This window comes from Notolabrus celidotus, chromosome 17 (genome assembly GCF_009762535.1).
Source record: "Notolabrus celidotus isolate fNotCel1 chromosome 17, fNotCel1.pri, whole genome shotgun sequence".
In the NCBI taxonomy this organism is placed as follows: domain Eukaryota; kingdom Metazoa; phylum Chordata; class Actinopteri; order Labriformes; family Labridae; genus Notolabrus; species Notolabrus celidotus.
Window position 1 is genome coordinate 21,473,819 of NC_048288.1, and position 26,516 is coordinate 21,500,334.

The 26,516-nt window shown below is 41.1% G+C and overlaps 1 protein-coding gene across 1 annotated transcript in view; it reads right to left on the reverse strand.

Annotated features, from left to right (window-relative positions):
- Nucleotides 1-749: 749 nt before the first annotated feature.
- The window catches only part of esyt2b (extended synaptotagmin-like protein 2b), a 56,630-nt gene continuing 30,863 nt past the window's right edge, over nucleotides 750-26,516 (reverse strand). The window contains 17 exon segments of the mRNA XM_034706212.1: nucleotides 750-1,775; nucleotides 1,867-1,916; nucleotides 2,001-2,106; nucleotides 3,619-3,750; nucleotides 4,023-4,121; nucleotides 4,417-4,654; nucleotides 4,657-4,768; nucleotides 6,577-6,726; nucleotides 6,845-6,931; nucleotides 11,077-11,151; nucleotides 15,160-15,222; nucleotides 16,698-16,793; nucleotides 16,946-17,035; nucleotides 18,678-18,726; nucleotides 19,145-19,227; nucleotides 19,335-19,511; nucleotides 21,981-22,101. Coding sequence (XP_034562103.1) covers nucleotides 1,706-1,775; nucleotides 1,867-1,916; nucleotides 2,001-2,106; nucleotides 3,619-3,750; nucleotides 4,023-4,121; nucleotides 4,417-4,654; nucleotides 4,657-4,768; nucleotides 6,577-6,726; nucleotides 6,845-6,931; nucleotides 11,077-11,151; nucleotides 15,160-15,222; nucleotides 16,698-16,793; nucleotides 16,946-17,035; nucleotides 18,678-18,726; nucleotides 19,145-19,227; nucleotides 19,335-19,511; nucleotides 21,981-22,101 — 1,798 coding nt within the window. The 3' untranslated portion in view covers nucleotides 750-1,705.

The window sequence follows — 26,516 nt, forward strand, 5'->3', positions numbered from 1 at the left end:
AATGTTGTATTCATGCTTTACTGTTTAGAGAGTATATCTCTCCACTGTCCTGTATGTGTGTTGATGGGTAAAACTTTGGGTGCTTGTTAAAATAAATATGTTGGTAAGGATCACGCTTTCTATCGTGATTATTTATTCTCAACTTTTAGGGTGCAACAGACAATGATGTTAGTACGATGGCCCTGAAGTGCAAATTACAACGGCACATCAGAAAAAACAACAGCAATTGCAAATAAACCATGTCCTTGCGGGTCAAGGGATAGACCAGTCCAATCAGCGACGGGTCATGTCCCCGGCCCCGAGGGTACCTACTTCTTCCAGTTTTGTTAATGTAGTGTTTTCTGAAATGCCATAGTGTTTTCTGAATGGCTGTAGTGTTTTCTGATTTGCCGTAGTGTTCTCTGAATTGCTGTAGGGCCACCGTATGTTAGGGATAATGTAAAGTTAGCGGGTGGTTGTAGCAGACTGAAATGTTGAACAGGACCCAGACACTGTGCATGTTAGTGTAGGAAGAGTTTAGGAGGCGGCCTCCAAAAGTAAGTTATTACAACTTTCAATGTATTTAGTAAAATGAAGGTGTGGCTAAGCAGTTGAGTAGGGTTGGCTTTGGGGAGGTGTGGCCAAATAAGACGTCTTTTCCTAGGGCTCAGAACTCCTGGTGAGACCCCTGATCATCATACACATTTATCATAAATCATAAATTAAAAACACTTCAGAGTCTTTGTGCTGGACAAAAGGACCAAAGTAAGTGGATTTTCACAAGAGAAACCATTTATTCTTCAAAACCCTTGAGGCATCATATCATTCAAAAAATAACGATGACAAGGCAAAAATTACGTCGCTTTTTTAAGGCACAGGATAGATAACAAAAGTATTTAAACGCTCAAACAAATAGTTCTGGCTGCATGACAATAAAATGTACGATTTAGTTACACATTTCTGTCATCTGGACTGCACATTCTGGCAGCCCTGCTCATAAAATAGGATATATTCTCTGCTCATATTATTCAGTTTGTTTGACTTACATTCAGTTTTTCAAACAACCAAACCCTTATTCAAGTATCCTTAATAACTGCTCATATTATACAGCACTTATTCATAGCTCTAAAATGCCCTCATGTCATCAGTATCTGAGACATTGATCAGAACAATCAATATTGCACAAAGTCCTCTTCAAATATACAGACCAGTCATTATATTCTCTGCATTCCGTGTTTGTAATCAAGCATAACATAAGAATAAGAGGTAAACAATCAAATACCACTGCATGACAAAAAATATCAGAGTCAAGACTGCTACTTAAGCCTACTCTTAAGTCACTGCGCCTTTGGTAAGAGTATTCTCAGAGGACATAAAAACACAATTTGTCACATTTTAACAAATTGGACAGAAAGTCATTAAAACGCTTTTACAAATTTAAATGTCATTTCCTGTAAGGAAACTTAATGCCATGAAAGCCCCTTTCATATTTACATAAAACACAGAAAAAAAGGAGACAAGGCAGTCATTGTGTTCCAATGCATTACAATATCTTCCAATTAGATCATAATATAATAATAATATAATAACAATAAGAAAAGTTTGAAAAACTTCTTGCATGCTGAAACATTTCCTGTAAACTATATGAAAAATGTACATGAATACAACAAAATGATGTGCCCTTTCATTGACAAGATTGCAATATTACAGCAGAAGCGTGGCTTCACTATGTGAGAAGAGGGTCCACAATACTCCTTATGCTTTGAGACGTCCATCCATCTTCACTCAGGTCATACCTGCAGGTGGAAATGATAACAGAATGACATCTAAGCACCAAAGTAGGCACACAACAGAAACACTGTGATGCAGAAGAAAGTTGAGGTTTACCATTGAGTCCATCCTTTTGATATATCATCCCCACTTAAATCTACCATCACCTGCAATTTGAAACAAGAAGTTAAGCTTTTGGCATCCATAAGCGTACTTTGGAAAGGCTGGAGACTGAAACCTGCAGGAGTTACCTTTCCTAAAAGTCCTTTGTGTTTGGAGAGGATGCTCCCTCCGTTCTTTACTGCTACATCCAGAGTTCGCCTGTGGAGCTCCACCATAGATACACTAAACTCAAACCTGCAATCACACACATTTAATACACAATTATAACACAAAACAATTACCAAAAAATGCTTGCACAGCTGTGGTTAGCACATGATACTTGTTGGCTATTGCACTGCTACATTTCATAACATCGGTCAGTTATTTCTCAGTAGCAGACTGCTGCTAAGGAAAACATCGCTTAGATGCAGCTCTAATCACAGACTCTGGATAACCAACCGTCATCATATCAATGTGCAGAAAGAAGTCTGGTTCATCTCACAGTTTTTTTACGGTGGGAAAACCAAGAGAAGATACGCAAACAACTGAGAAAAGGCGGGAGAAGTTAAAGACAAAAACCGGAGCCTACAACAGGGAAAACTACAAAATTGAAGATGGCCTGCAGCCTGTTGCACCAGCTGTGCGTAAGTTGTGTACTAAGTTAGGGTGTAAGTCCACACTAAACCCTACGTTGAAACTAGATAGTTTGTAACCTAAGTTGTGTCATTGTTTGGTTGCAATACGGAGACGTAAAGTTCATCTTAACTAAAAGACCTTAACGTTCAAACTAACAAAGACATTGTCGCAGATATGATGTATACACTTCCAGCAGCCAATCAGAGGAAAGCACCAATTTTGATGCTTTGTTATCTTTCATGCCTAATTGTCTCAGAACTGACCAACAGCTGAAACAAACTAAAGTAAGGTGATAACTAAAGCTAAAGCCTTAATCTACAGTGTGTATAACAGTGACATCAAGTGGTAAAATTATCAACTACACCATATGTTAATACTCAGGAGCATAAATCTTGGTCATCATATTTTTCTAAAGGATGTAATCTCTCGCGGATATCGCGTTGCGGATGTAATATAGCTTGGAGAACCCTCTGTATCTCCTCATCCTTCAAATCATCCCACCATTCAAAACGACGCTCGATATCAACCGGTACTCTATGGAGGACTTTACACCTACTAGGAGCTCAGTGTAAGAATTACGTTGTAACTTATGCTTACGTTGGAACTATCTCAGCTCCAACTGTAAACTCCATCCTAATGAGAAATTGCGTTCAAACTAAGCTACGTTTGAACTTACACACAGCTGGTGTAACAGGCTGCTGAAGTTTATAGTTTACGGCACACAGTATGGGATAAAAGGAGTTTAAGGACTGTTAGATGGAAAAGAAAATGTCTCAGACTCAGACAGTGACAAGGCAGAAAACCTTGTTCACCTTGTTTATTCCTTCACCGTCATGTTCAGTTTTATCTAACAACAGCTAAGTTGGCTCATTTAGAAGGCTACAGATTTACTACTACTGTGGACACAGCTCAACTGTTGGTGTTACTACTATCAAACTATTTCCAGCTGATGGAACAAAATATAGTTACTTAAAAAATGTCAAATGTTTGGTGTCTTATGTGAGTGGAAGAAGCAGGATTATATATATCATTAGCAGGTTGTGGCAGCGTAGAAAGCCCCTCAGGGTGAGACAGGATCCCTCAGCTTGATGGGTGTTTTAAACACGATGTTATGATAATATTAAAACCCACGTTTGATCAAACACAGGGTTGAGCGTCCTCTTCATGGTGCCCGTCTTCCTCCTCCCCGTCCTGCTCTTGTCAGGCAACAAATAGAGGCGGATGAAGGGATCTGAGCTGTCTTTGGTGAAGGCTATCAAGTTACTGAGGACACACAGGACAAAATAGTTTCACTCACATGTCACCTGGCACATGGTGTCGACTTTAATGGAGCCTCTAAGTATAAGCAGCTCCAAAGGAAGCAAAAGGATCCGTGCAGCTCATAAATACAGTAAATGACCAACACTTGGGCCAAAAAGCAAGGACAAAATTCTCTAGGGGGGGGGGAAGAAGTCTTTTGGAAGAACATAAAAGCATTATATATCTTTCAAAAAACAAATTAAAATGCAGGGCATGATGTGAGTTGTGGACCTCACCGGCAGGCGTGCACCACCACGATGAGTTTGTTCCTCTGGGCACTGTGTCGGACCGTAAGCTGGACCTCGCCAAGGGGGAACTGGCTGGGGGCCGAGCCACTATAAACACAGCACAGTAAGTCAGTGTCACTCCCTGAGGCTGCAACAGAATTAATACAGCATGGGAAGTGCAGGGCAGCTGGATACTTTGACAGGCAGGAAGATAAAATGCTCTTAAAGTTATAGATTTGAAAAATTGATGACATTCTATGAGGGGAAACTCCTGAATCATATTCAGTAATTCAAAAACCGACACAATCCAGAATATGAGGAAAAGAGAGTAATCTGTCAAAAAGACAGGAACAGCAGATGGAAAACAATAAAAGATAATAATGTATAACAGGTGAAATTATACTTCTGCAGCTGACGGAGTCGTTGCTGCAGCTCCAAAGTAGCAAAGGGTAGAGAGATATCCGAGGCCAGGCTGGGCGTGGACTCCTTGTGTGGCAGGTGTTTCTGGGAGCTGGACATGCAGGTGCTCAGGTTGGAGAGGCTGCGAAGAGGGCTGGCTGAGTACGGCTCTCCGTCGCGCTGCTGGAGGGTGAGGGTGGAAGCGTCTATGGGCGGTGGAGGAGTGGGTGGAGGGAGCGGGAATCCGAGGCCGATAGTCTGAGGGAGGGGGTTGCGTTCGGCTGCGGGACGCTGGACTTCCTGACCCGGACGGAGGATGGCTGGTCCGAGGAGACCTGCTTCTCCAGGGACAGGATCTACGGAGATGGATGAGGACATTAGTATTGAATAATATTTTGTGTATTTCAGTCTGTGTTAATTAATGTGAATGAGATGCAACCCAGGTAGGATACCAATCCAAAACTCAAAACAGGCTGCACTGAGATGAAGGTGTATTTGTTCGTACATACAGGCTTAGTTAGAACTATAAAAACCCTCTGAATTCTCTGAGTGTTTGACCCTTTTTTGGTAAAGTGGTCGTAAAGTTGATGATTCTGCTGAAAAATAAAATAAAACTTCAATGATATTTATTCAACATCTTGACTGAACCTCTTTCCACAATGGTCCAGTAAGCACCCGGAGTCATCCCCTCATTAAATATCTGTCATAAATCCTCATATGTTGGTAGTGGTCCAATACAATGAAGCTAGTTATGTGCAGGTCGATATTTTATAGGGCTGAAATCATTTTTATTTGATCAGCTATGATGATTCAATACAAGATGAGGCACTTTTTCCCAGTGTCATGAAGGCCAAAGCAATTTCCTTGCTCTGATATCTTGTGCAGTGGCAGAGTGTCAATATTTCTGTGGTGCCATGATATTTCAAGGCAGCTGAAGGTTAGAGTTCAGTGGCAACACTTTGATTTTTCAGGAATTGACACACTTTAGAAGATTTTTTCAATAAATATTAGCCCGGAATACAAGAAGATAATTTGAACTAATTAGCTTCAACCATAGATTGTATAAAATATGGACATAGGATCCGTGACGTCAACCACCAATCGTTTGCGGCAGCCATACTGCCGCTGTCGAGCGATTGTGATGTAAAGAGGCGGGCTTTGAGTCTCCTAGCCAACAGCTACAGTGTTCCTGCCTGTCAATCAAGTCAGCTGTGCCTCTCATTGGAAGACTCATAATCTCAATATCTTCAAAATTGCTGCGTTAGAAAAAAATTAATCCCTGTACAGTGTGTGCCGATTGAGAAATGAGGTATCCAGACTACACTTGTCTTTTGTACCAGGCTGTAAACATGTTTATTTCTGCTGTAAAGATTGTCTTCTTTGAATTGGTGTGTATGTGGTTTCCCGTACTTCCAGAGCTAGCCTGAAGCGGATCCTCAATGAACTGCAGTTTTTAGCACTTCCGCATTGGACTCATATTTTTAGACCGGAGGTTGCGCACTGGACTTCATCCCTAACCCTAACCAGTCGGGGTTCTCGCTGGTCACTGGACTTCACGCCTAAACCTATCCTTTGGGCTGACTCGCAATTTATCGCCTCGCCCAACCCTTACCCTAACCCTAACCACTCGGGGTTCATGCCTAAACCTAACCCACAGTATATGTCACTTGACTTGGCTTCAACTGATTAGCTAGAACTAAAAATACGCCAAAACCAAAAACAGTCATCTCAGCAAGCAAAATGTATACTGCTGTTTTAAAATAACAGCTTTGCCCTTTATAGCAAAGAGTTCAAATAGTCCAAGATTATTAAGACATTTGAAATGTTTAATCTGCAGCTTTTATTAGCTAACAGCTTGCAGCTAGCTTACTGTGCCAAAAGCTGCTTACGGTAGAGCAGCTTAGCCAAGTGTGAAATTAGCCTTAAACTGAGAGCATAAAATGTAAAGGCTTTTGGTAATTGATTTAATAATGTTCAGTTTATTGCAGCACTGCACTATTTGTTTAACTACAACATCTGTGCCCCTCAGTGCTGTTAAAATACACCTTCTAAGAATCAACAGTTTTACCTGAATCAGCACATCTGAAACACAGACTCTTGTTACCCCCTTACATCACTTATGCATACAAGTTCAATGTGAAGTGATGAAGTCCATTTTTTTTACCCTCAGGGCCATCTTGAGCTTAATGGTGGAGCTGGGACCGGAGTTTTTGAGGGGAAAGCACTGAGTCAGCGTCATGTCCTCTTCCGCCAACAGGCTGCTCAGAGGCACCGACAAATTACCCAGGGTGCATTTGTGCTTGTCATCTTTCACCTGTGCATTAGAGAGGAGGAAGATCAACGCTTTTAAGATGAGTCAGCTGCTTTAATCATGTGGTGCCTGATCTTAAAAAAAAAACCAGGTTCATTAGTGAGAATGTATGCTGCATTACCTCCACCTCCAGCTCCTGCCTCCTGGGGTTGTGAACGAGGAATGAGAAGCAATCTTCCCACAGAGGCTCCTTGGTCTTGTATCGGATCTTTACAGGCGAACAGAAAATCAATCGTTAATTAAAAGACAATCGAGTGCAGCTAACTAAAAACCCCATTCATTTGGAAATCTATTAATTACTGAAATGTTAAATGAACATATCAGTAATAACACACAAACACTTCAGGCATGTACTGATCTTTTTAAATATTAAAAGGTTATTTTTGGTGTTCTTTATTTCTTCATGTTTTAAATCCTTTATTTCTTTGACTGTGCTTTTCTAGTTTTTTCTTCAGTTTTTTCTCGTCTGTGTTTTTTTTTTTTCATCTTTTGTCATCTTGGATAGCGCCTTCTCTTGTCTTTTACACCACGTCACATCACCCATGCACCTCACAATCATACACTGATACCAGAGAGGAGGAAGCGGAGTAAAGTGCCCATCAGTATTAAAGCTGCTATGGTAGGAATGGTGTCAAAAACTTTACTTTTTTTTTGCTGGGTTTGGATTAAAGGTCATAATGCCTATCAGTATCGGTAAGTGAAGTAATTTGAGACTATTGCGAAATCTCTGCGTTTTCCAATACTTATGTATAAAGCAATGTATTATTCCCCTCGTTCCCGTTATGACGGACCAATCAGAGCTAATCTCCAATCCTCCATCCTGATTGATCAAGTGGTGGTCCCACTACGTCGCCCCTGATTAGCTGGGAAGCCACTACTTCCTCATAGAACGCACACAACAATCTTTTGTGGGCGGGGTTACGGGAGCAGAGAGGGGAGGGGTAGTGTTGACATTCGAAATCTCTCTCCGAATTAATGTTTATTCCAGGACTACCAACAGCAGCTTTAACCAATCACATTCACACATTTTCACACCGGGCTGGTTCTACCACAAGGAGCAATTTGGGGTTCAGTGTCTTGTAGGACATTTTGACATGTGGGCTGTGGGAGCTGGGATTGAAATCCCTAACCTTCCCTAACTACCCACTCTACACTGAGCCACAGCCGCCTTTTGTAAAATATTTTTGTCTGCCAGTTTCTCGTTTTTTTTGTTTTTATACAGTTTATTGAATATCCTTTCTTTGCTTTGCCATTATTATAATGAGTACTATTATTTCATACCCGATGACAAATTGTGCAAAAAAAAACCCCAACCTTTCTAGCTGTGTTGATTTTAATAATCCACTTGGATTTGTCAGTCACCTTCTTTCCCTTCTAAACTGATTTCTGTAATGAGGATCAGGGGTAGCTTAAGGCATGGCAAGGCAAGGCAACTTTATTTGTATTTCATACACGGAGGCAACTCAATGTGCTTTACATTAAAACATTAAAAGCATTGGAAACATTCAGACAAGCATAAAAGAGCAAAATTAAAATGACAATTATAATAAAACAGAAAGAAAAGGAAATTAGAAATATATTAAAAGTAAATTTAAAATTAGCATTTAAAGCGAGTTAAAATGAGCTAAGATAGGAAGGCAGTGGCAAATAAAAGAGTCTTAGTCTTTGATTTAAAAGAGGTGAGAGTTGGAGCGGACCTACAGCTTCAGGGAGTTTGTTCCAGATATGTGGTGCATAATGACTAAACGCTGCTTCACCAGTTTCCTTCTGACTCTCGGGACTGAAAGCCGACCAGTACCTGATGACCTCAGAGGTCGAGGTGGTTCATACAGTAGCAGCAGATCAGCAATGTATTTGGGCCTAAACCATTCAGTGCTTTATAGACCATCAGCAGGATTTTAAAGTCTATTCTCTGACAGACAGGAAGCCAGTGTAGAGATCTAAGAACTGGAGTGATGTGGTCTACTTTTTGGTCCTTGTTAGGACTCGAGCAGTAGAATTCTATATGAGCTGCAGCCGTCTGATGGACTTTTTAGGGAGTACTGTAAGACAACGTTACAGTAGTCTAGTCTGCTAAAGATAAATGCATGGACCAAGTTTTTTCTGCATCCTGCTGAGACACAAGTCCTTTACTCCTTGATATATTCTTAAGGTGATAGTAGGCTGACTTTGTAATTGTCTTAATGTGGCTGCTGAAATCAAGGTCTGAGTCCATGACTAAGTGTCCTCATGGTTTTGCCTCTGTGCACAAAAAGACACATTAAACTGAACTTTGAGGTCGTAGAAGTTTTCATTGCAAAACTGAAAGATGTTTTTGACCGTCTAAACCAGTAACCTCAATCTAGATTAGCGTGTTTCATATTTGCTAAGGGTCAGACTGAAGTCAGAAAGTCACACTGAGGCCAGTCAGCGGTTTCACTTCTTGTGTCTGGTAGGATTCCTTCCAGGATGGTGTGACACACTACGTTGGACCGATAATACTCAACGCTGGAAAGATCTAGATCTAAAACTGACCAACAGCTGAAAGTGTCTGGTTCTTTAATAAAGAGTAAATATATAAGACTTTTTATTTAAAAATAGAAGGTGGAAAGTTAACTACGACTTCCAAATGCAACATGCCTATCACAACTTTAAAATATTGTCTTGCAGGAAGTTTGAGGATTCTAGTGCTGGTATACTTTAATAAAAGCCTGCAGGACGTTTGGACTTTGGTGAAGTTTCTTGATGACTTAAACAACAATGGTGCCCTGTGTTGTTCCCCACTGCATCAGCACACATTTAATCTGCTACATCCTCTCTGGCCTCCCTTTCCACATTGTGCTCTCCGGTATCACATACTGACTGATAAGACATAATTTTACAGGATAGAAGAAATTTGATTCCTTTGCTTTCGGTGTCACTAAGAGAAGGGAAATGGACTCCAGTGCAGACACAGTGCCAAGGGAAGGTAGGGAGGCAGAAAGCAATAACACAAGATATCTAACAGCTGAATAAGAGGTTTACTGAGACCGGAGTGGGAGAGAGACGAGAAATAAAGCAAGTCCAGGGACGAAAAACAAAAAAATCAGGTTAAAAAACTGGTTTCACGGAGGACTCGCAACCTACTGGCAAACTGACCTGTTGCAATTTAAATCACTAGTTGGGAGATATTCCTCAGGGTGTTTCATTTTAGCATTACACAACTTTTTCAGTGTTTTGTTGTGCCTGACCCAACTTTTTTGAAACATGTTGCTGGCTTCAAATCTAAAATGAGCATTGAAGCAATTAATACAATTTTCAGTTTTAACATTTGATAATAAGGAAATGTATTATTAGGATTTACACTTTAAGATGTACCATCTCGCTTTCAAGGGGGTCCTGATCAAAATCCCATTCACAACTTTATAAGAAAATGTAGCAATTGTTGTCGATATGTTGTCTTTGCTCTATTTCAATCAAACATGGGGTTTAAATCATTGGAAAAACATCAAATTCTGCTTTAATAAACATCTTACACAGCGTCTCAACCTTATTGGACTTGAGGTTGTAGTTATTTGATGATGTCATGTTTGATAGCTCTAGACAAACGTGGCTCCTGCAGCGTTCTTAACCAGATCAGCAGAGCAGAAGAGGAACAGAGAGAGGAAATGTAACAGCCAGTAACACTGACCAGATTGGTATTCACGGTGTTGCAGTATTTTGGCTTCATTTGGGAGACAATGGGAGGAGATGGAGGCGTGTCATCCATTAGTTTTAAAGTCAATGGTCTAAACTCTCTTTTTTCCTTCTTACAGCTCTGCTGAGAAAGCTACATCTCATAAACCAGCCTCCCTAAAGCCATTAGATTCAAGCAGTAAAGCTTCATCACCAACGATAACTTAGTACTTTTGAATTATTCTCCCACCTAAAACAAATCCCTTCTGAACTTTACATATAAGTGTGAGAAAAAGCTTGCAGATGCACTTATTGTCTGTAAAGGAGCTCTTTAGTCGACACTTACTGGTGTGTTGGCGGTTATGAGACTTAATTTTGTTTTCTTTTACAACCATTTCACTTCCTCTCTCTGTGCGTTGCACATTCAGAGGGAGCATGCAGTTATAGAAAGCCCTTGAGGGAGACATTTAAAGAATGAGATGTACTGCCTGTTAGAATTCAATACCTCTTTGTGTGTAAGAATATGAGAGACATGCAAGTAAAAATAACTGCTGGATTCAATCTTGGTCTTCTAGGTGCTTAAACGCCAGATAAAAACAGGAAGACTGTGAGGAAATTCTTTTTAGAGCCTCTATCCACAAATCAATGCATCATATTCAGAGCCAAAGGACGAAATCTGGAATATAATTATCCTAATGGATACCTATTAGTATGACTCACCTTACTCTCAAGTGTTTTGTGTCCAACAGTCATCTGGACGTAAGGACTTGGCTCGCTGCTGCTCTTCTTTGCAGACTATTGGAGAATGAAAGGAAAGGTTTTTCACTGTGACATTCAACACACAAACTTCAGCGACCGAAAACACAATTACAACAAATATCAGCATCTTGGGATTCTTGCAACAAGCACACAATGCTGAAGGAGTCTGCAGTTCAAAGGGGGAGTAAAATACAGTACAAGCAGGGCTGCAGGCAGACAAGCTACCAAGGACTCTGCAAAGCTTTGCTGCTAATTTTAGCATGCTTGCTTTTGACAGCTAAGTATTATTCAGTATTCCTTACAGAATAATAATACCCTGCTGATCTAAAGACCAGGGGCAGAGTCTTAACATACTTGTTAACCCATCGTTCCTTTAAAGGATTGGGCTTCGATTTCTCAACAGCATTATAATTAGGCTCCACACTGTTGTAAACGCTGGCTCATTAGCACAATCTAAAAGTTTGTTAATAAGGGTACAACCTGAAACAAACACAATCATTCCAAATGCAGAGTTTCACTGAGTTAAGGTTGTTTGCTTTTCTGCTAAGCAATTTGCCAGAGAAAAGCTGAGCCAAACAACTTAAAATGCATAGAGTTTAATTGTATTTTAATACTTAATATGCCTATAACATCAGTTTGTTTCTTGTTATTTTAATATTGCAGTGCCACTTCTGTATCCAAACTGAAACTGTTACATTAATCTTTGTAGAAGAATAAAAACTCTGTTGGTGTTCAACAGAATATTGATTCACTTGTGTATTACGATTATGTGTTTTTGCTTACAGTGTCAATTCTCAATAACAGTGCATAGATTTCTAATTTATGGTTTACAATGTTTTGTGAACGTGCTTTAACTTTGTCCTGACTGATCCCAGTATTGTAAGTTGTTTGGCTCTTTACATGTAAAGAAATAACACATAGCATAAACATAGAACACACAAACATTTAAACAACAGGGAGGGTCAGAAAGGGAACCATATATTGCCTTATTTACTCAAAAGCAATATAACACAATGTTGCTTTTAGTGTTGTGTGGAATTGTTTTTCAGTAGTCAGTTGTATTATGTTCATTATCAAGGGCAACATTACACTTCAGTTAAAGAGCCATGTGTAACATTCCTGATTCATTATGCTTATTAAAACAATGCAATGTTTACTTTCACTTTCAGGTGCAATATCACTTAACTGACAATATGACTTATTTATCCTCAATTCATTTCTATGTATAAATATGTTTAATTCCAGTTGTAATCATCACATTTATAATACTCATTATCACAGCCAATATTAGGGCCTGTGTCCACTGATGGCAATTTTGCACCAGCAGCATGAGCAACCTCTATTTCAGTGCTCTTCTCACTGGTGCCTGCTGTTAGTTATGATAAGGTTTCGACCGGAGGAACTTTACCCCGGAACTAAATGCATTTCAGCCGACGAACCCAGGGCGAAAAAGTAGTTCAGGGGTAGATAATCTCCCCCCTAAAAAGCCCCTGCAAGGGGGGGTAGTACTTTTCAAAGGTCCTGGGGCTTTTGGGGGCAGGGCTTGCAATGCTAAACGTGTCTGATTGGTAGATTAACCGCAGTGTTTTTATTCCGCCCGTCATCGACAATAACATCACACACATCTGTGATTCACTTGATTTAGTAGCTTGTAACAGTAGTCTTCTCTAAACCCACCGCAAATGCGTCTCTCCCGGTGTTACGGTTTTAAAAGTGACCCTGTAAACTGGAGACCCTCAGCTGAACGTAACGGTGTTTGTGGAGTTTACACAGCTGTTGAGACACAGAGGGAGTTTTAAGATTCAATATCCTCAGATATTTAATGATCGTCTAAAGACGTTTATGAGAGATGCATCCGGCTGAAAGTCGGCAGTTAACAGGGTCGCGGTTTAAACCAAAACACTGGTAATCTCTGCCACAGCTTTTTGAGTTCAAAAGGATTTTAAAGCCGTGTTGAAACGTCTCCTCTCACGTGTAGATTCAGTGAATCCATCTGTGATGAAATTTAGCACGATCTAAAACAGCGGGTAAAGTTGTCTAGTGGCACTTTCACTTCCCTTGGTAGAGACCACTTTAAATTATTCTGTGGTTAATATTTGATTTTATTCATCAATACTTTACAAAAAATTAATAAACAAAGGGTACCTCCTGGAATGAGCAACAGCTTGAAATCTGGAAATTTGAGCTTCTAAAAAACAAGTCTCGATGCATGAAATAAGCCATGTATAGCTAACATATGATAGGTAATAAAAGTGAGTAAGTGTGAACAAAGTAGATACAGGATGTTCCACCCCTCCTTGATTTTGATTGGTCTGTGAGAGAGAAGTGACAGTGACGAGCATGGCCGTGTTTCCAGGGTTAAACTATCTCCAGCTCAGATATGAGCACAGTGACAAAAAAGAGCGAACGCCAAGGGTATTTCAGTGCTCCATACGAGGAGCGCTGAAAATGCTGCCTTAACAAAAACCACTGTTAGTGGACACAGGCCCTAACCGCCAATGTACTTACTACTACTTTGTAAGCTCAGCGTACTCATGTTTTCAACCTTAAGATACTTCTGTTGTTGCTTTATCAGACTTTGCTTTAACTCTTAAAAGTTGTATAACGCTCATTATTATTCCTTTGCTATGTAACTCCTCCTCTACCACTCTGTGATGTTAGAGCAATCTGATCCACAAAATTCATATGTATATCTCATATCATTGGCATGTGCTTGTCATCTTGGTGAGGATTACACATTAACATTACCTCCAGTTATCTTGCTTCCATCTGGTGGCCTAAGGCACCAGAACTAAGCATTCTGCATAGTTTGTCTAAAGAGTTGTTCAACCTGTTTTTTTAAATCCAGAGGCATAGACTTCTACAAAAAATGCAGATAAGCTTGAGATTAATTGAATTTGAGACTTTGGCATAAAACACATTTTAGACTTCAAAACAACTTCCCAGGACAGGCTAACTAGACGATTAAATCAAGGAGGGGTGGCACAGACAGCAGACAGCAGACGCACTGCGGTCAGAATTACAAACAGGGAGTTAAGGGGAGCCGGACAGATATTTGGCCTCTGGTTTCCTGCACTGTAATAACAACTGAAAGTGATACTAAGGGAGCGCCACTGTGTGTGTGTGTGTGTGTGTGTGTGTGTGTGTGTGTATGTGTGTGTGTGTGTGTGTGTGTGTGTGTGTGTGTGTGTGTGTGTGTGTGTGTGTGTGTGTGTGTGACACTAGAAGGTTTGAAACTTCCTGGAAAGATTAAAAAGCAGGAAAAAACTTAACTTAACAGCAACCATGCAGACTTTGAATTCTGAGTTGTGAGTTATTTGTGTAACCTCAAACTGTTGCATGAATATAAAGAGCTATGTTGTCTTTATCAGCTCATGATATGTTGTGGCTTTGAAACATGCTGATCATATGGTTTTCAGCCTTAAGAGAAAAATGCAATACTCTTCTTACTCCAGTTCTTCTGTGTCGTTCTTTCTGCTGCATAACTTACATTACTATACATTTTACAGGCAAATGAAAAATGCAGAAACTCTGGCCTGACAAGAATGAGTCCTTGCTACACATTATTAGTTTCCATATGAGGTAGAACCAATGAACTAACATTGGTTAGGTCTTTGCTGTTGAAAGCGTTTGGATAAAGGTGATAAAAACAAATAAATAAATAAATATAAGGACCATCGGGTCAGAATGAGAGAACGATTTCTACAGAAATGCTGCAAAAGAGGGCAGAGTTTTAATCACATAGATTAAAGACAGCTCTTTCAAAGACATTTGAGTGCAATATTACACTTAAGCATGCAAGATCACGAGTCACAGAAAGTGAAGAATCAAGTACCATTACTAATGAGGAAATGAGTGCACTCAGAAACACACATAAAGCACCAAACAGACAATGCAATCATCCATCCTCATGCACATGCAGACAATTCAATCTGCTTGTTTGATCATCATCACAGAAACATGACGCTGGATGGTGCACTTGAGGGGCACAGATAAGACACAGGGTGTGTGATCTGAACATGCATGCCATTTTTCCCACATTACCTTCAGGGCCTTAAAGACTGAGACTTGCTTCAACCCGTCATAGGTGAAATCTGACAGGTTGCTCTTTAAGCCACAAGGAGATTTGGGGGAAGAAAATCACACCCGTAGTTAGTAGGACGGGAGTGGTTGAGGATGGCAAAGAGGCATGAGAAAAACCCGGAAAAATATATTTGAATAAGAGCTGAAACATGAACGGTATGAGTTATGATAATAAAAAGCAGCATGAGGGCTGATAGTTTGGAGACTGCAGAGGCTAACAATGAAAACAGTCAGGATAATGAGGGTGTTTCCTTCAGGGAAGCATCAGAGAAGCTACTTCGAAACATTGTGTGACTTTTTTAACAAGCTCCAGCCTTTCCGAAACTGTACGGTTACACATTAATTGGTTCACTAATACAGGCAGGGATCATATTGAACTCTGCCAGTGTACTCTTTGTACCGAGGTTTATATTTCAGCCTTGAACTAAGCACCTAATTTAGCAGAATATGTATCTGACTAACAAGCACGCACAGCCAAGTCTGCCCTTCGTTATTGGTTATAGGCACTCTGGGTAATTTTCATTACAATAACACCGTGCAGCTATCGCATGCTTTAAGATGCAGCTTTTTCAAAGACTCCTGTTACTGTTCAACCCCACACCATCGCACACCGCTAACGCTAACACTATCAGGATGCAAAAGCACAGAGGGACTCACACATATTGTTCTATACTCTGAAGGATTGCTCTCGCAAAAGACTAGCCCAGATGCTCGTCTCTCACTTAAGTTCCCACAGCCTAAGCTGCCTGCGAAGACGCTCTTGGGTCAGAGAGGAGAGAATCAAAGTGAGGAAAAGTGGAGTTATGAGAGCTGAAATGGCTACAGAAGTGACATTTTTGTAAGAGATGTCAAAAAGATGTTTTAACCTTTCAAATAAACCCAAAGGATTTGTTTCTTTCCAGTTTCTTTACGAGTTAAATGCAGCTTTTACCACATGTGGTCCAATGGAAGCAAATGAGATAAACTTTAAAAAACAGAACAAGGCTCCACAGAGGTTTATGAGGTCCATGGTTCTCATTTGACAGCTACAAAATCTTGATATACGACAGAATCCCTGAGCAGTAATGGCTCATATTGGACCAATAACACATCCGGTTGCTGTTTTTATAGCTGGCTTGATTGAGGCTCAGTTAATGAGAAAAGAAATAAAACAAGCTGCTGTGCTGTTTTGGTTCACATAAAGGTCATGGTGCAGTGAAAAACAAATTCTACAGGACATGGAAAGCAGACTGATGAGGTGACTCAGGTGTCACAAAGCAGGAAACATCACTGTAACAGGAAAGTGGATCATTGCTGCACGCTGACCATAATCCTTATTTGAACGTGTGTGCTAGATTTCTTACTGAACTGGTTCAGAGTGTTGCTGAGTGTTGTGTGTGTGTGTTTTTTGGGTGGAGAATGACAAGCCTGCTTAAGCCTGATGCTAAATTTAGGTCAAAGCTATAACATAAGAAGAAGAGGACTACTACCATAAAAAAGCAAATATTGCCGCATCTTACTGGCAGGTTCTTTGCTGAGTCCAGGTAGACCACAAACAGTGCTGATGATAATCCGTCATTGGCCAGGCTTCTGTCTGCACGCACACTTCGCAGCACCTGACAGAGCGGGAAAGAAAAAGGGAAATCTGTAATCAGGAAGATGGATGACTAACATGAACAATACCTCCCACTGCCAACAGTAAATTTGTAAACAGTGACAGACACGTTTGCACTGCGACAGCATGTACAATGTTTCTTCACTGTCATACCTGGTCCAACTTCTCAGGCGTGGAGAGCAGAGACAGCCACTCCAGTTTTAAGTGGAGTTTCCCAGTAGAAGTTTCCTCCAGGTCAAACCACTGTAAGTGTTAAGAGATCATGTTATTGATTTTTGCAACAAAAATTAACTTAATCTTTAGAAACTGTGCAAGGTTAAAGAATAATCTAATAAATTCAAAATATGCTTATTTGTCTTAGCTCTCATTACTGGAGAATCGGGAGTGTGTTGACAAAGTTTGCAAAAGAAAGTACAAGAGATGTCAGAGGAAGCAGTTCAACCAAGTCAGTGGATTTGTATGGGGAGAGATAATGCCAGTCGAGGGCCAAAACAAAGTAAAGAGAGAAAGTTCATTATCTATTTCTCCTTAGTTCTCCTCTCTTATTTCATGAAAATGGGAGACTAGGGGGCAGTAAAGCGTACAGTCTAACCTGTCCATGGTAAGCTCTAGTCTAAGCAGACTTTTTGCGATATCTACCTTCCCTCTCATCTTCCTTACATCTCTCTCTACAGACTCTCTATTCCATTTTCTCTCTCCTTTCCTTTCTTTCCTCATGAAAATGGGAGAGAAGGTGGAGGTAAAGCATACTGCCTCAAGTATCCGACATAAGCTCTAGCCAAAGTTGCCCTTTAGCCCTGGCTCTACCTTCCCTGTCATCTTCCTTACATCTCTCTCTACAGGCTCTTTTCTCTGTCTTCTCTCCTTTCCTGCCTCATGAAAATGGGAGATTAGTGGGAGGTAGTGTGTACAGCCTAAATTGTCAAGGTTGAGCTCTAGCCCAAAAGGCTTCTTGCCCTGGCTCTGCCTCCCCTGTCATCTTTCTAAGATTTCTCTACAGGCTCTTTTCTCTCTATTTTCTCTGTCTTCTCATATCCTTCCTCATAGAAATGGGAGTGTAGTGGGGAGGCAGTGTGTACAGCCTGAATTGTCAGGGGTCGAGCTCTAGCTCAAAGTGGCTTCTTGCCCTGGCATCCCTGTCATCTTCCTAACATCTCTTGACAGACTCCACTCTCTGTTTACTCTCTGTTCTGTCCTTTCTTGCCTCATGAAAATGAGAGAGTAATGGGAGTGATAGTGTGTACAGCCTACATTTTCAAGGGTGAGCTCTAGCCCAAAAGGCTTCTTGCCCTGACTCTGCCTTGCCTGTCAGCTTCCTAAGATCTCTTTACAGACTCTCTTTGTTTTCTCTCCTTTCTGTCCTCAAGGAAACGGGAGAGTAGGGGGAGGTAGAGCGTACAGTCTGAATTGTCAGGGGTTGAGCTGTAGCCCAAACACGTTTTTTTACTCTGGCTCTGCCTCCCCTGTAATGTTAAAGTAAGGCCTGAAGGATGGGGGTGAGGGTTCCAGTACGGGCACTTATCCATATTATTGAGCACAGGTATCTTGTGTGTGTTTCCAATCACTGTGAGGTTGCCAGAAAACCAGCAAAGACACAAGGTTAAATGGATCAGTTCAGCAACTATTAAAAGGCGCTGGCAGGAAAATGTCATTATCATTTGACAGACCCAGGCTAAACTAACTGGGCGGTTGTGGCTGTGCCTTCATACTGTTGACTCTCAAATGAGTGGTATCGGTGCCCTCATTTAAACCTGCTCAAGAAGGCAATAGAGTGTATTCCCCAAAAAATATTGAACACCTTCTTGGAGAAGTATACAGAGCAAACTGTGAACAAACCCCGGGTTAGTAAGCACTATCAAGTGGACGCAGATATATTCAGTTTTACCTCGTCAACTTTCTGTTCTTTGTGCAGCTCAGTCATATCGATCATCAGGCTGTGAATAATGACAGATAATTACTCAAACTGGGATGGCAAACAGTAAGCAGACAAATCACAGCAATTAATCTGACCAAAGGGGTCCAGGTATCGATCGGCTGCTTTGTATTGTCAGCGTTAGGTGTAGCGTTACAGCCTTGGGATAAAATCAATTGACTTTGCCCTTGGGCTTGGAACTGTGTGATCACTCCTCTTTTTTACTTTAACTTATGTCTACTAGCACAAGTACTTACAACATTTCTTCCCCATGGTGTTAGAACTTACAATTTAATACAACAACAGAGCTTAAGCTTCTTTTTTATATGTTAACAGCTGGCCAATTACGAAAAGGCTTGTTCTTACATCAGTCATATGTCCAAGGTGCAAGAAAGCTTGTTTGTTAAGATCAGAGCGAGGCAGGAAATAAGAGAAATTACCTTCCCAGGAAATCGTCTTTGTCGGGATCCTCATCAAACAGCTCGATTTCCAGATGTTGACCTGACTGCTCGTACACCAGCGCCTGATGAAAACAAGTGCTTAATGATGATTGTTAAAGTAGGCATGACCAACCAAAAGACATATGTCAGTGTAATTTAGAGGGACACTTGATTCACTACAAAACTTCACCTCGTAAACCTCGTTCCATTTTGGGTGGAGGCTTTCTTTGACCGTCTTGCTCTGGAACAGCTGGTTGCCGATCTGCAGGACGCCATAAGGGTCGGACTTGCCTTTGATCAGCCCCCCCAGGAATTTATCCTTCCCCTCCAGATCCTGAGCCTCCAAGAAGTGAATCCTCAGGACTCCCTGTGGAGGGCATGCAGAGCTCAGCGTTAAGGAGGAGCAACTCTGAAATAGCAGCCGGTGACACTTCCAGGCCACGGTGGAGTCAGAGTTGATGAGACCTGACATCACCTGCGGGGTTTCATGAGACATTGAGGGCCTTTACTCTGCATTTCTAATGGCTCTGATAATGCCAGCTTTTATGAATTCTTCTCTCCGACGTAATGCTTAGGCTACCTGAAGTCAGGGGTGGCACACCTAAAATAGTCCCACAAATAACGTGCCACTCTCACACTCTTTGACTTGCATGCATAGGTATCACTGTGGGGTTGCAAGAGGAGAGAAGTGGGAAAATAACCGCCATTCATCATTATATGACGTTGTCATTTAGAGTCATTGACAGACATGCTCTCTCTGGCAGGGGTTCCCAAAGTGTGTGTCGGGACCCCCTGGGGGATCGCAAGACACAAATGGGGGGTTGTGAGATGTCTTCTGGAATGTTTTTTTTTTTTTTAAGTTATCTAAAAATAGGGGCGCTGGTGGCCTAGCGATCTAAGCACCCATCACACAGAGGCTACAGCCCTCGTCACAGGGGTTGCCGGTTTGATTCCCAGCCGGTCGACCATCTCCTGCATGTCTTCCCCCGCTCTCTACTCCCCACATGTCCTGTCTTTCTTCAGCTGTCCTATCAAATAAAGGCAAAAAAGGCCAAAAATATAACTTAAAAAAAAAAAAAAAAAGTGATCTAAAAATAGTACATTTCACCCATTACAGTAAAAAATATCAACAAAACTAGTAGCTTTTTAGAAATAAAATAAAAAGTTTTCTGCCTTTCTTTGTTGCCAGATGACTCCTAAGTTTAGGATTAGTGAACAGTTAATTCTCAAAAGCATCAGTAGCAGCAGGCTAATTCATAACGGCACAGGAAACACAGACACATGCTCATATAGGTAGGCTAAGACCAGCTAAATGAAGCCACATTAAATCCATTTGAGGGACAGTGGGGGTCGCAAGTCTTTGGCACCTATATTTTGGGGGTCACGGGCTGAAAAGTTTGGGAACCCCTGCTCTATGACGTTGGGCAGGTCTCCCCCCTCACTGTTGCTGCTTCTTCGTCTTCCCTCCATTCTGCCGTTTCTTTACTTTCTTTGGCATCTCCACAGAAACACTCTTCACTTTTAATTAGAAAAGTGAATTCTCCCCATTGTAAGGCCTTTTACCCCGTATGTGAGCTGAACACAAGCAAAGCAGTAAAGAATGGGATCTATTTATATAAGGAAATTAATTCAGTCAATTTCAAGGCATTTTACTCTGCCAGCTGGCGACCCAATAAAAACTGGCTGGGGTCCGACCCAAGGTTGGGTCTCCAGCCAGCACAATACATCAGTAATGTTAGCTGGCCTAGCAGGTGGTTGAATGTCACTATAGCTGCTCTCTAATGGTTTCTAAGTTATCAAACACATTACTTTAACGTCTCATAAGGCAGATATCTTTCCAGATTATTATGTTTCCAGTTTCCAATCCATTCAAATGTATTAAAATGTTTGCTGTTGAAAGATTCTGTCATGAGTTGCTTTTGTTTTGTGTTTTCTTTGTTGTTTTCTGTCAATTTCTGATTTCATTCTGTGGATTGTCCTTGTGTTTCTTCCCTGTTTGGTGTTCAGTATTGGTTGTGTGATGTTTACCTTGTGTTTTTTGACCTCCTTGTCGATTGTCCTCACCTGTGCCTGCCTTGTTGGTCGTTACACCGAGTGTGTATATAGTCTCTGTGTTTCCTCCCTTCTGTGTCAGATCATTGACTACCCTCCTGCGTGTTCCTCATGTTTCTATGCTCCAGTGATTCTTGTTCGGAGCAAGTTTTGTTTATTAAACCAGTTTTATTTTGTATCTGCATTTTGGAGATCCTCATTTCTCCTCAACCGTGACAGATTTCTTACTTTTGTGCAATTTCTATAACATTGAAAACAGCAGTAGGATATACAAACATTTTTTGAGCGTCCATCTGGAGCATAATAAAGAGGAAAACTGCATCTGTCTGAGTATGTGTGGTGATCTCAATGATTTTCTTTAATCCAAAGTATCACACTGGAGCTCATATGTTCCATCTGGTAGCAAATTAACTGTAGCATAAAATCTGTTGAACATCACAAACTAAGATCCCCTTTAAACATATGCTGCTTCTACTGAGGTGTTTATTTTGTTTCCATGGATACAGACACCAGGGACAAAGCCTTGAATTGCCTTTTTGGTGCTGTGCTGTTTTTTCTTCATTGTGTTTTAAAGCTTTGAGTCACCTACCAAACCCTGATAGCTGCTTTTCTTTCACTGGAGAGAATCCTAAAAAAAGAAAACATTGCACATTCCTCACAAGACTTTGAATTCCTCACCACAAACTCCCTCGTGAGGCCGACAGCTTCTGATCCAACACAAACTACGAGTGGAGACTCATCAAAGCTCGCCACGTTCGACTGCACTCTCACATTTCATTAATACCTTTGGCATGGGGAAGCGTAGGTTGGCCAGCTCCACATCTCCGACCAGGGGGATGGTGATGCGGTTCGGTAAAACCAGATAACTGCAGATGATGTCTTGAATCAGACTGTCGGAGAAGCCACTGCAACCACAGGCAGGAGAGAAAAAAGAGGAGAGGAATATAAACAGAGTGAAGCAATGAATTATTTAAAAGACAGTAAGGGTGCCCTTGGGTTATAAATATTCACATTTAATCTCAGCTTAGTACATTTCAGCTTCATATGTAAGGAGAGAGTAGGAAAACTGGAGCTGATTCAGGCATGTTGTCACTGCTGGCCAACAAACCTCTGAATGTCTCTCTGATCCACGGATGATTCAACACCTCATGGCAGAAACAATGACAGTGAGCGACCAAAATGGCATTAGCACTGGAAGGCATTTTATTGGTTTAGCTGCCGAGGAGGCACAGCTGGAAGATTGTAATCACGGCTGGAAAAAATGGGATTACATTGATAATTCATCATGTGGTGTTATCCTGCGGCTCGTCCCCAGAAGACAAACAGCAGTCCATTTATCATGATGTGATGTCCTAATCAAGGTCTCTGCATTTAGACTGCGTGGGAGACCAGCTTGAAAACACACAGAAATCACTGAATCCACTAAATGAGCAGCAAAAAAAAAACTTGAGAGTTGCTGTGTGAGATACAACGCTGTCAGTTGACAAGTAGCCTAGTTCAGGGTTCCCAAACTTTACCATGCCAAGGCCCCCAAAACAGGATTAGCTTCTGGCCAGGGACCCCCTTGGCAAACCCACAGACAATGCTTCCAAGTATAATAATAATAAATGTTATTCAAAGGCGCCTTTCTCTGCACTCAAGGACACCGCACAGATATATATATGTACACGAATTTACGCATTAAAGGAAACAAAATCAAAATCAATGAAAACAATATAAACTGATAAAGTGGTTAGAAAATAGAAACAATAAAAAGTGTCGTCAGACGGAGTAGGCAGTTTAAAACAGATGTGTTTTGAGTTGTGATTTGAAATGGGGGAAATAATCGAGGTTTCTGAGTTCAGGTGGTAATGAGTTCCAGAGACGGGGAGCAGAGCGGCTGAATGCTCGGCTCCCCAAAGTGGTGAGACAGGCGGAGAGGACAGACAGGTGTATGGAGGAAGAGGATCTGAGGGAGCGGGAGGTATTGGGTACATGGAGGAGGTCGGACAGATATGGGGGGTGGGGGCTGTGGATGGTCTTGATAGTTAACAGGAGGACTTTGAATTGAATAAGGAACTGAACAGGGAGCCAGTGGGGCTGTTGGAGGACAGGAGTGATGTGGTGGATGGAGGGGGTTTGGGTAATGACACGGGCAGCTGAATTCTGGACCAGTTAGAGTTTATGGTGGGATTTGTGAGGGAGGCCAAAGAGGAGAGAGTTGCAGTAGTCCAGACGGGAAGTGACATATATGTAAATAAACATCAAATTTTAGAATGTATTTTCTTACTTTTATTCCCGTTTCAATAATTATTACATTTGTTCAGCATAGGAAATTATTAACAAACAAAAATAAATTAAAAAAAATAATAATAGAAATAATTAGATTCAATTTTTTTCCCTTCCCTCCAATTTTCTGAGGCCACCCTAGCGCACCCTGGTGACCCCCACTTTGAAAAGCACTGGCCTAGTTAATAGTTCACTTACTCAGCACAGGACCTGATGTACCTGTCCAGCGGCCTCTCTAGTTGCCCACAAGTGTAGTGAGTTACAGTAGCTGCGTGACAGTCTAGATGTAATTGGTGTTATAGATTAAGGGACAAGCTCTCCCAGGTGTCTTGTTGAGTCAGACTGCTTCCATGGGCTCCATAAAAACGTCTTGAGTTGCAAAGATGCTGCTTAAACAAAGAATATCCACTTGCACTGAAGTTGTGGAAACTACAGTAGAATATTATGTCAATGTCTTTTGAATGTTAAGAAATGTTAAACCATATATTTTCTTTCCTTTAAGCCTTTTTTTGGACAGGATATCTCGAGGGAGAGACGGGGAAATACGATCTTGAAAGAGTCGGGGATGATGTGCAGCAAATTCTGTCAAGACCAAAGACCAACCTTATGACCAGTCCAACAAGAACGTCAGCCTCTCTATGCATGGAGAGCCTGCTCTACCACCTGAACTAAACAAGCGCTTCTTGTTTTTAAACGCAACATTTACTTATTTATGACCAACATAAATAACTTGGGTCTTTGACGAGCAACAATAAGGATGTGCGTGTTAAGTCGACTACACGACTAGACGTCATCAGCCTCGCAAGTTGACACCAGAATTGCTAGTCTGTGAAACAAGTTATCAATGTTTTATTGATGAAATGGGAACGTGTGTTGTGTCTGAGCAGGAGCGCAGCCACCCGCCACTAGCCGGAGCTGTAGCTTGACTACTTAAGACGACTGCACCCACTACCAATAGTAGATAATCACAGATGATGGATGGCATCTTCAGAACGCAGCGTTGTTTGGGATATTATTTCTTTTAAGTTATATTTTTGAGCATTTTTGCCTTTAATGAACAAGACAGTTGAAGAGAGATAGGAAATGTGGGCGGTAGAGAGAAGGGGAGGACATGCCGTAAATGGTCAAGGCTAGAATCGAGCCTGCAACCTCTGAAACCACTGTGACGAGGGCTATAACCTCTGTATATGGGGCGCATGCTTAGACTGCTAGACCAATGGTGCCCCACGGTTTACCATATTTTGATCTGGATCATTGGGATAAAGTTGCATGAAGGCTGTGTCTGGTTAACTCGATCGGATGGTGCGTTACGTAACAAGGATGACACCATGGACATTAAGGAGTAGGGAGGACTGAAAGTTGGTGCTGCTAGCTCTTCTAACATTAGCCATATGGTTTACTCACAGACTCTGATCCCTAGTTTAGCCGTCATAAATAAATTGTGCTCAATTTTGACCTTTTTCTGAGTGTTCTCTTGCCTTTAGACCAGGGGCGTCAAACTAATTTCAGTTCAGGGGCCACATACAGCACAAGTTGATCTGAAGTGGGCCGGACCAGTAAAATTAAACATAATAACCTATAAATAACGACAACTCTAAATTTTTCCCTTTGTTGTAGTGCAAAAAAATACAAGTACATGAAAATGTTCACACTTAATGAACTATCTTTCAACAAAAACAGTTGTTGTATTTTTTGCTATGATGTGTCTCATAGTGGGCAGAATATTTTTTTCTTTAAGCCCTGAAACCTGCTGCTAACACACCAAACACACAGGTTACCCATTCACCTGACACAGAGTGTAATGTTTACAGCAAAAGAACAGATAGATTATAATAATGAAGAAGCTAAAGTTGACTATTTTGGACCCCTCAGCTCCAACAGTAACAGTTTGTATGCAGAGGTGTAGTGCTAGTGTTATTAGTTAGTTGATCATCTTATAGTGCTTGAACAAGTCTTTATGAATCTCAACTGGATTATGCAAACAGAAAGTCATCTATTTCCTTACTTTGAGAAAAAAAGTCCAGGGGAAAAAAGCGCCATTCAGGTGTGCTCCATCAGCACTTTGATTTTATGCGACCTCCAGAGGACAAATTTGAAATAGTAGTTACTTTTATTTCAAAATTGCATTGTCTTCTCTGTAAATTTTCACTTTGCAAAGTCGTTCTGCGGGCCAGATTGGAACCTCTGGCGGGCCGGTTTTGGCCCGCGGGCCGCATGTTTGACACCCGTGCTTTAGACCATTAAGCTAGTCAGATTTTTAATTTCCATTTAAATGATCAGCAAATCAGCTGCTTTGTAACATCCTGAAGCAAAACATTGAATAATGTCAGCGCATGCTTTGGGGAAATTCTACATTCACTAACAACATTTTTTTCTGACACATTTCTGGCTACTTCACGACTAAATAACTCAGAGAGAAGCTACAGCCCCTAACCTGACCCTGAGGTACATTAGAGAACACAGAAAACAGCCTAATTGATCACTTAAATCAACACACTCAGCAGTCCATCAGATGACAGTGAGGCTGAATATGCAAAACTTTCTAAATGCCAAACCATACAGGTGTGAGGGGTTTAGGGATAGCTGGCAGCTGTTTGACATTTAAAAATGTAGTTTGCTGGGATTTCTTGAGGATGTTCCGGAGGTGAAACAGCTTGTGAATCAGTTCCAGTACTAGTGATTTACGACAGGTTTTTGGTATATAAATGCCTGCAGTTAAGAACATTGTTCCCTTTATTCCTGCTTTAAAATGTAATGGCTTAGTCATGACTGTAGAAATGGAAAAAGGTAAGATTTTCTGAGATGTATTATCCTTTCTCAAACAGCTTTAAGACAGCACAGACACATCTTGCTCAGACAAAAAAATAAAATGAATAAACTGGGTCCTCTGCCTGTTGTTGTTTTGTTATCAGGAGAAGAATTTATTTGATCAACCCTCTGCTTATTGTCCGATCAAACATCTGCAGCTCCTCTCTGTGAGCAGATTAAAGATATTACGATGCTCTGCTGAGGGACTGATCACAGTCTGAGCCTCCAGCTGAGATCTGAGGGT